At 38.2% G+C, this 9445-nt stretch overlaps 1 protein-coding gene across 3 annotated transcripts in view; it reads left to right on the top strand.

The window, feature by feature from the left end:
* mcrs1 (microspherule protein 1) overlaps positions 1–8649 on the top strand; it is a 29702-nt gene extending 21053 nt beyond the window's left edge. For all 3 annotated transcript variants that reach the window (XM_072249388.1, XM_072249387.1, XM_072249389.1), the window contains 6 exons: positions 1291–1319; positions 2583–2675; positions 4254–4336; positions 5576–5663; positions 6428–6555; positions 7124–8649. In XM_072249388.1, the coding sequence (XP_072105489.1) occupies positions 1291–1319; positions 2583–2675; positions 4254–4336; positions 5576–5663; positions 6428–6555; positions 7124–7210 (508 nt within the window). In that variant the 3' untranslated portion in view covers positions 7211–8649. The remainder of the gene's footprint in view (positions 1–1290; positions 1320–2582; positions 2676–4253; positions 4337–5575; positions 5664–6427; positions 6556–7123) is intronic.
* Positions 8650–9445: the final 796 nt, after the last annotated feature.

Below are 9445 nucleotides of genomic sequence, written 5' to 3' on the forward strand. Positions count from 1 at the left end.
TGAGAATGATTCCAGGAATGAAAGGGTTACCGTTTGAGGAACGTCTGACAGCTCTTGAGCTGTATTCCCTGGCGTTCAGGATGGGGGGGGGGGGTATCTCATAGAAACATTCCGAATGTTAAAAGGCCTGAACAGATTAGATATGGCAAAGTTATTTTCCATGGTAGAGAAGTCTAGGACAAGAGGGCATGACTTCAGGATTGAAGGATGTCCTTTTAGAACTGAGATGCGGAGAAGTTACTTTAGTCAAAGGGTGGTAAATCTGTGGAATTTGTTGCCATGAGCGGTTGTGGAGGCCAAGTCATTGGGTGCATTTAAGGCAGAGATAGATAGATTCTTAATTAGCCAGGGCATCAAAGGGTATGGGGTGAAAGCAGGGGAGTGGGGATGAGTGGAAGAATTGGATCAGCCCATGATTGAATGGTGGAGCAGACTCGATGGGCCAAATGGCCTACTTCTCCTATATCTTATGGTCTTATTCTCACTCTAAAGGATGCAGCCTGACCTTCTGAATATTTGCAGCATACTCTGTTTTTATTTCATTATGGCATGTTTTCTCTGAGATTAGGATGAAAGGCTGTTTATGAGACGGTGAAGAGATTTGCTGAACACCGTTGGCAGCTATCAATCTGTGGGTTGCATTCTGTTACATCAGTTCCCTCAAGCTTTACTCAGCATCTCTGGGGGGAGGAAAGCAGATTGAATGTTTCAGGTCAATGACATTTTATCGAAACAGATGCATAAACTGGTTTCTTATGACCTGGTGGTGAATGTGATTAGGATTCGGTAAATAAAAGACCAACTAAAGTCCACATTAGACAAATATTGTAAAATGTTGTATCTTTAAATTGGATGACTTAAATTGCATCATATTTCTTTTTGTAATGTCTTGTTTTTTTAACCACCCTGTGATTTTGATTTGGGTCTTGGGTAACATTAGTGAGGTAACTTAATATGAGCTAGAGCAAGCAAGATACTGCAGCTGCTGCCCTTGCATAACTGAAGGGGAAATCCACCAGTGTGCCTTTACCTGAATGTTGTGTGGTGATCTTTGCTGTACAGAACTCATTGCACAAAGGCATTGCTGAATGACTGGTAATCCTCTGCCACTAGATTGTGAAGAAGGTAATTGTCTTCATTGTCTTGCATTTGGATGTGATGCCTATGCTACTACACGTGAATGAGCATTTGACTGGGATGGGTACGCAAAGTACATCAATCTGCTTGTGAAATGTGCTTTTGGTCCAATAGAATGTTGGATGATGTTTTTTTTTCTCTCTCCTTTCCTAGGGAAGCAAGAGATGAGGTCCTGGAACATGGTTAGTTGCCACTCCTCAATTTGTGGTGACAGAATATTTGCTAACTTTAATTATGGAAACTCGGGATTTTTTTTTTGCTTGTTAGCTCATCCAATCTTAAGTTCCATTATTTAAAATAACATGCAAGTAATTTGTATTGCCCTGTGCACTTTATCTTTGTCATGAGGGTATTCACATAGTAGTCTAACGTTGTGATTATGCTACACATGCAGGTTATGTGGAACTGTGACAGTCTTTGCTGCCATGCTATTCCCAGCACTAGATTTGATAAGTTTAACTGGAGAGTACAATTGATGTTTAGCAGTAGGTATTTGACATTTATAGGAACTGTGTACAGTATAAGTCATTGCAATAGTATTTTACAGTGAGTATTTTTTTATATCTTTCATTTGTTAATGAAGGTGCCCAAAAGACACTTAATTAACTGATTTTGGAACATCCAAACTCCATCTTTTAAATCAGTATTTGATTTCTGGGTAGGGAATCAAAGTCTTGCTCCGTGGGGTACTGGTGCCGGGGAGGGTGAGGTGCACTGCACTGGAGGAAAGCTAGGAAGTCTTCCAAATTCTGCCTGGATGAAGAGGTTGAATCGTAATCAGGTTTACTATCACTGATATGTTGTGAAATGACATAAAACATAAGTTACAAAATAAATAAGTGCAAAAGACAAATAACAAGGTTGTGTTCATGGGTTCAGAAATCTGAATGGCAGAGAGGAAGAAGTTGTTCTTAAAACATTGGGTGTGTATCTTCAGGCTCCTCTACCTCCTCACTGATGGTAGTAATGAGAAGAAGGCATGTCCAGGGTGGTGACAGTCTTCTTGAGGTGTTGCATTTTGAAGGTGTTCTGGATGGTGGGGAGGGTTATGCCTGTGATGGAGCAGACTGAGTCTACAATCCTCTGTAGTCTTGTGCATTGGAGCCTCCATACCAGGCAGCGATGCAACCGGTCAAAATGTTCTCCATGATACATCTGTAGAAATTTGTAAGTGTTTGGTGACACCCCAAATCTCTTCAAACTCCTGGTGGTCATTTGTTACTTTGGTCAGTTTTATACTAAGATCTTGATGCATAATGTGGTTAAGATTTTCTGCACATGAAATGTCAACTGACATTTGTTTTAAATGATAATCCAGCATCATCATTATGTCCCATCTCCCCCCCCCGCATTGTGCACAAAATAAATCAGCAAATTTGTGTTCTGCCTCTGTTATAGTTAGTCACTATGGCCTTTTAAAAATTTTGTTTGTGTTTTTACTGCAGAACTCGCCCTAGCAGACCGACGCCAGAAACGAGAGATTCGACAGCTAGAACAAGAGCTTCCAAAGTGGCAGGTTCTAGTTGACAGTGTCACAGGTAAGGGAACAGGCAATGATTAAACGGTGTCCTTAGTTAATGTTCCAGGTTGGAGACCCCTCATCAGTGTTCTGATGAAGTTCTCAGACCTGAAATATGAACTCTTTTCCTACTCTTCCACAAATGTTTCCTGACAGCTGAGGTATCCCTACGTTCGTTTCAAAATTTCCTGAACAGCGTCCCATTGGAACTAGATGTTTTTGGAATATATTGCAGGCTACAGTAAAGCCTTAGTGACTGCATTAGTGTCTAAATTTGAGGCGTAATTGTTCCATTAAAAAAATCACATTGAAATGAAGGATTTAAGTTAAAGTTAAAATTGACATTTCAATATTTATGACTGACATATTTTGGTTTCAGAATTTTATTCTCACCACAAAACTTAGTGTTCTGGAGTCCCACTACACAAACCAGTTTGTTGCTACATTTAAAAATGCCTCAGTAGATTTGGCACAAAGAAGTAGCATTCAAACTGTTCCAATGAATGGGAGAATACCAATATGCACCCATGATTTCTCCTGCCCAGTGACTGACTGATTAGAATTGTATAAATGTTGCTGTGTAGAAAGTTGGTGGTGGTCACTGCCTTGACTTCCTAACTTCGGGATTGGTGTGCTGCTACTGAGATTTGTTAATCAGCGCTAAAGCAGTAGCTGTATTGCAGCATATAATAACTCTGTTACTCATTTTGGATGGTTATAGAAATGCTCTTGCAAACTTGGGCATCTGTGGTGGTCATCCCAATTCCCCAATGTCCTGCCTCCTTCTCATTGGTCACCATTAGTCACCTCAAAAGTCAGATTTATGTAATTTGCTTATAGTTTAATAATATTGTAACAAACTGTGATTATACAATGTGTAGCCCTAAGCAACTGTTATATAAAAGCTTCAATTTGCATATATTTCAAAATATTGTATAAGAAAAAAATACAATTATAACAGCTGAAATCTCTAAAACTTTAAGATTTTTTGAAGTTAAAAATTTTAAGTTCCAGGACTTACCAGGGACTGACAGAAAACAGTTTTTTGAAGAAGTATTCTCAATAAATAGAGAGTAGCTGAAAATGGTAATTTTTTCTGTGCGTTTCCAGATCCAGTTTATAGTTGAAATAAGTTGGAGCTTTAAAAGGGTTTGCAGGTCCCAAAATCCTCCTGCTGACTGTATGAAATTCACCTCTTTGAATTTGACTTGTCTGCACAATCATCACATTTCTTGGTTGAGTAACTGTTGGGAAAAGTAGTCTGGTTTCCATCAGTCTGAGAATGACAAATTGAAATGTAGTTTTCAAAATAATAAGCTTCAGTAATTCTAATTATGTGGGTTATAAGACCATTTTATGATAAAATATCAGTCTTCCATACTTGATGTTTGATAATAAAAAATCAATGCCCCATTTCTTGTTTACAAATAATGATGATTAAAAATAATTGATTCTGTCTCGAAATAAGATTCTTACATTTTTCACTGAGACTGTTTTTTGTTAGGGATATTAAGAGATTATGCAATGTGTTTCATAAAGGTGATGGTCACTACTAAGATGAGCTAATTTACAAGGTGATCTGATTTGGTTTCTTAAGGTATCAGCTCTCCTGATTTTGATAACCAGACACTGGCTGTTTTACGAGGAAGAATGGTCCGATACCTGATGAGGTCCCGAGAGGTATGAAACTTAGATGTAGGATGTTTGGAATTGGGGTACTATTGTCACGTGTACTGAGGTACAGTGAAAAGCTTGTCTTGTTCATACAGATCGATTCATTACACAGTGCACCGAGGTAGTACAAGGTAAAACAATAAAACATAATGCAAAATAAAGTGCAGCATCTACAGAGAAAGTGCAGGTAGGCAATAAGGTGCAAGGTCGTAACAAGGTAGATTGTGATGTCAAGAGTCCATTTTGTTCTACTAGGGAACCATTCAATAGTCTTATAACAGTAGAGTAAAACGGTGGTATGTGCTTTCACACTTTTGTATCCTCTTCCTGATGAGAGAGGGGAGAAGAGGATTGTCCAGGTGGGTGGGGTCTTCGATTATGTGACTGCTTTACTGAAGCAACGCCAAGTATAGACATACTCCATGGAGAGGAGGTTGGTTGGCATGGTGTGCTGAGCTGTGTCCACAACTCTGCAGTTTCTTGTGGTCACATGCAGAGCAGTTGCCATACCAAGCTGTAATGCAGAATGCTTTCTGTGGTGCATTGACAAAAATTGGTAAGTATTGATGTGGTCATGCCAAATTTTTTTTAGCCTCCTAGAGTTAGTAGAGGTGTTGGTGAGCTTTCTTGGCAGTGGGGTCTATGTGGTTAGACTAGGGCAGGCTATTAGTGACGTCCACTCCTAGGAACTTATAGTTTTCAATCCTCTCAACCTCAGTTCCAATTATGCAGTGCCCAGCAGGTCATTTAGAGGCCCATGGAAGTAGGTTTAATGAGGCACAACTTTTTGTTAGGTTTTCCATCAGAACTGTGTCATATATCAGGGTATCCACGTCTCCAATGAAGATTTTGAAATTTATGTCAGTGGATAGCAGATGTGAAATTTTTAAGCAAATAGTAACAGAAAGGTTTGTACGTCCACAAAGCCTTTAATAAAATAGGAATGCATGTAGACTTGATGGTCACTTTTTGAGCAATAGGATTCAAATTTGGATATTGTTGTGCTGAAATCTGAGCCTACAACCTGGTTGCTAAATCAGTACTAATCCTGAATTGTGAGCAAGAACATAAAGAAATCTACAGAGGAGAAAATCATGTGCTGAAACTTTGTTAAAAGGCAACTTCTCTTAAAGCTGGTGGTTTCAAAATGGACCATATTTAAATGTATACATATGACATGGCAAAATTACTCCACATCCTACCCCCACCTTAATAAATACATCTCCCTTCTCTTCCTCAAACTAGATCACATTGGGTAGAGCCACAAAAGATAACCAGATTGATGTGGACCTTTCTCTAGAAGGACCAGCATGGAAAATTTCCAGAAGGCAAGGTAACAAGTTCATTTTTAATTTGTTCCTTCCTGTCTTGAGGTTGCTGGGCAACCATGGGAATTTGGGCAGTGGATGTGTATGTTACAAACAAACACTATATGTATGACCAGGCAGTCAGCTCTTGGTCAGAATTACCAGTCTGTTCCATTCTTCTTAACTCTGCTCATCGACTGGGAATAAGAAACAAAGTGGCCAAGAACTACAAATCAGTTGCTTGTATTTTATACTGATTAACATGATTGTCAGGCAGCAGAATAATCCTACCTTGCCTGATGGTCACACAGTCGAACGCCTGATACTGTGCACTTGATCATAACAGGAAGAGCAGTGCGGGTTTATAGAATCCTAGAACTAACAAAAGTTCATTCAATCCACTGTGCTTCCTTGTTGGAGGAGAGGTCCTCTTCCATGCCCTGTTTGCTTTTGCTTGTCCCTGTTTTCTAATTGATTTTTCCTTTTTTGAAACACAGCAGAATCCTGTGGTGAGAGAAAATGTGACTTATCACTGGACACTTGGGATTTTAACTTGCTCTTTAGATAAGATGGAAGAGTTACTGTTCTTCTATTACAGTTATCTGGATTTTGCAGGATAAGCTGTCCCAAAGTAATGTTTGAATTAGAAAAAGAAGCTACTGTATAAAGCCAACTGTAAAAGAGCAAACTGTATTTACAGAGAGGTTCCAATTAATACTGGAATGGTTTCCTCTTGTCTGTCCATTTGAGATGCAATTGCTTTTGAAAGGAATTAAATTTGTCTTAAAAGGTATAATAAAGCTGAAGAACAATGGTGATTTCTTCATTGCCAATGAAGGCCGACGTCCCATCTACATTGACGGTAGGCCGGTGCTGAGTGGAAATAAGTGGAAGCTGAACAACAATTCTGTTGTTGAAGTAAGTGTAATGTCAAAGATGAATTGAATCATGCACTTGTCAATCTTCATCTTATGAAGATTACATTACACTAATTTAGTATTTTTAAAAAAAAAAGGACATTCTGTAATTTCACTGAGCACGTTGACCACAAGTATATTTGAGCCAACATAAAGTGAAGCATTTGATGATGAGAAGGTAGTAAATGGATATGGAATAATCCGTAAGATATAGTTTACTTGAAGTTTTGAAAAGATTTGATGAAGTGTTGAGCGTTTTGGAACAGCAGAACTGTTTAGATAGTTTGTGAGCTTAATCGAAGACAAGGTGTTGGTAAGCAAAGAATGCTGTCTTGGAGTGGGGAGAGGTTTCTAGTGTCTGTTGCTGTTGGGATATGAAATGGTATAGAATCAAGTGTAGTAGATCAATTTACATGAATCTGTAACAGGTAATGGTTATAAAGGGGATAGGTTATCTTTAGAGATAAATTGAGCAATTGTGTTGATGGGGGATGGATTAAAATTTTTTAGCTAAAATAATGACAAGAAAGATGCATGAAATTAAGATTTTTTTTCTTCTTCTTTTGTAGATTGCTGGTCTTCGTTTTGTGTTTTTAATTAACCAGGATCTGATTGCACTGATCAGGGCTGAAGCTGCTAAGATGAACCAGCAGTGAGGGGGAGTTTCTTGTCTGAATAAACAGTGGCTAAAGTAATGATGAATGAACTCGTCACTGATTAGGATTTGTAAACTCTCTTATTTAGACTGTTTCATTTAATCGTACTGGGATTAACAACTCCAGACCAGAGCTGCGAGCTATTACTGATGTACATTTTCATTGGACGCTCAATGGAAAATACTGTTTTACCTTGTATTTGTTTGGCGGAATTAATAGTGGAACATTGAGGGAAGAGGAAGGATAGCACGAGGCTTCTTTTTTTGTAATTGCAGATGGCGCACCTGGAAAATGACTTCAGCTACAATCTTTGTTTTCCTAGAAATCTATCCCTGTTTTAACTTTCTATCTAAAATTTTTTATCATCATTTTCCAGACCACCATTCAATAGAATTAAGCTATGGAATACTGATAGTGTAATCTGAGCACATGCTCTTGCTTCAGTTTCCAACAATTGTTACATTTTTACCTTTTAAAAACAAAAGTTGTGGAAAACCTTCTATTTAAAAAAAGCTTTTCTGTTTTTGACAGCCCTTTTCATTTTAAAATGAGCGATGAAATAAATGTCAATCTATTAAAACCAGTGGCAATAATGGTGGTGTTTTCTTTTGGCAATAATACCCACACCATTCACAAATAAAATTAGTTTTGTTTTCTGAAGTCTGATTCATATTGGTGCATTTATCAACAGCAAGGTGGGATTTCATGGATAGCTGAGGAGACAATTTAAGCAGTAGAAATTAGTTTGCCCTTGAAGAGTCAGACTCAGGATGGCATGCTGATAACTAGATGGAGAAGATATGTGGGTTGGCTGGTTAATTGGCTACTGTAAGTTATCCCAAGCAGGACAATTGAGTGAGTTGTTGGACAGATGGGAGAGAACAGGTTATTGGGAAATAAATGGAATGAGATTGATGGGAAATTGCTTTGAGCTTTCCTTAGCTCAATGGGCCAAATTGCCACCTTCTCTGTCAGAAGCAAATATCAACACAATATTTGAAAATGTGAGGGAAACTTGCTGGTGGCTCTGGGTCACTTGACTGAGCATGACTGAGTTGTATGTTTCTTTTAAAGGGTTCCTGATCTGAGCAGTGAGATTAAAGTATGGGCAAGTGTATGTATATTTGATTGTTTATGATTAAAAATGAAAACTTTAACAAAACAGTTGTATGTAAAAGCATTATTAATGTTTTTGTAATATTTTAACCACTGGAATAAACCCAGTTATTTTCAATTTTCATTACATTCCTGGGATATGTTCGGCAATTGAGCTTTTAATTTCAGCCACTGTTCAATGTATGTTAGAAAATATGCTTTTGATTGTTTCTGATAGTGACAAACTGAAGATTGTGATACTTCTAAACCGACAGTAGACTGGTTAAGAGAAAGGTTAATTTCAAAATAAAAATGTGTTGGTATCAAGGACGAAAATAAATTGTCTTGCACTTTTGTTTTCCAAAGTTTGATTCTTGATGAAATTTATTTAGCAATACAGCACGGAGTAGGTCCTTCTGGCCCTTCGAGCAGTGCCACTCTGGAGACCTCATGACTCCAATTAACCCAAAGCTAATCACAGGACAATTTACAATGACCAATTAACCTAACCGGTACATCTTTGGACTGTGGGAGGAAACCGGAGCACCCAGAGAAAACCCACACATTCCACAGGGAGGACGTACAGACTCCTTACAGCGGATGCTGGGATTGAACTCCAACACCCTGAGCTGTAATAGTGTAGTGCTAACCGCTACACTAGGGTGACAACCCAAATTAAGCTGAGTAACATGTTTCAAGGTGTTTCAAGGATAAAATACTTAAGTATTGAGATTCAAGGCTTAGTTTTTAAAGGTTGTTGCACTGTTGGTAACAATGAATATCCTATCTCTGGTTGGGTTGCTACCAATTTTGCTTCAAGTGAAAAAGTAGCTTTCAAAAGGAAAATCAATAAATATTTCAATTCAAAATATTCACAATTTCAAAAGAGCAAAGAGGTGCTGGAGGATTGGAGGACAGCTCATGTTGTTCCATTGTTTAGAAAAGGCTCTAAAAGTAATCTGGGAAATTATAGGCCAATAAGTTTGACATCAGTAGTAGGTAAATTATTGGAAGGAGTACTAAGAGATAGGATCTACAAGTATTTGGATAGACAGGGACTTATTAGGGAAAATCAACATGGCTTTGTGTGTAGTAGGTCATGTTTAACAAATCTATTAAGAGTTTTTCGTGGAGGTTACC

Source organism: Mobula birostris, chromosome X, assembly GCF_030028105.1.
Source record: "Mobula birostris isolate sMobBir1 chromosome X, sMobBir1.hap1, whole genome shotgun sequence".
NCBI lineage: Eukaryota > Metazoa > Chordata > Chondrichthyes > Myliobatiformes > Myliobatidae > Mobula > Mobula birostris.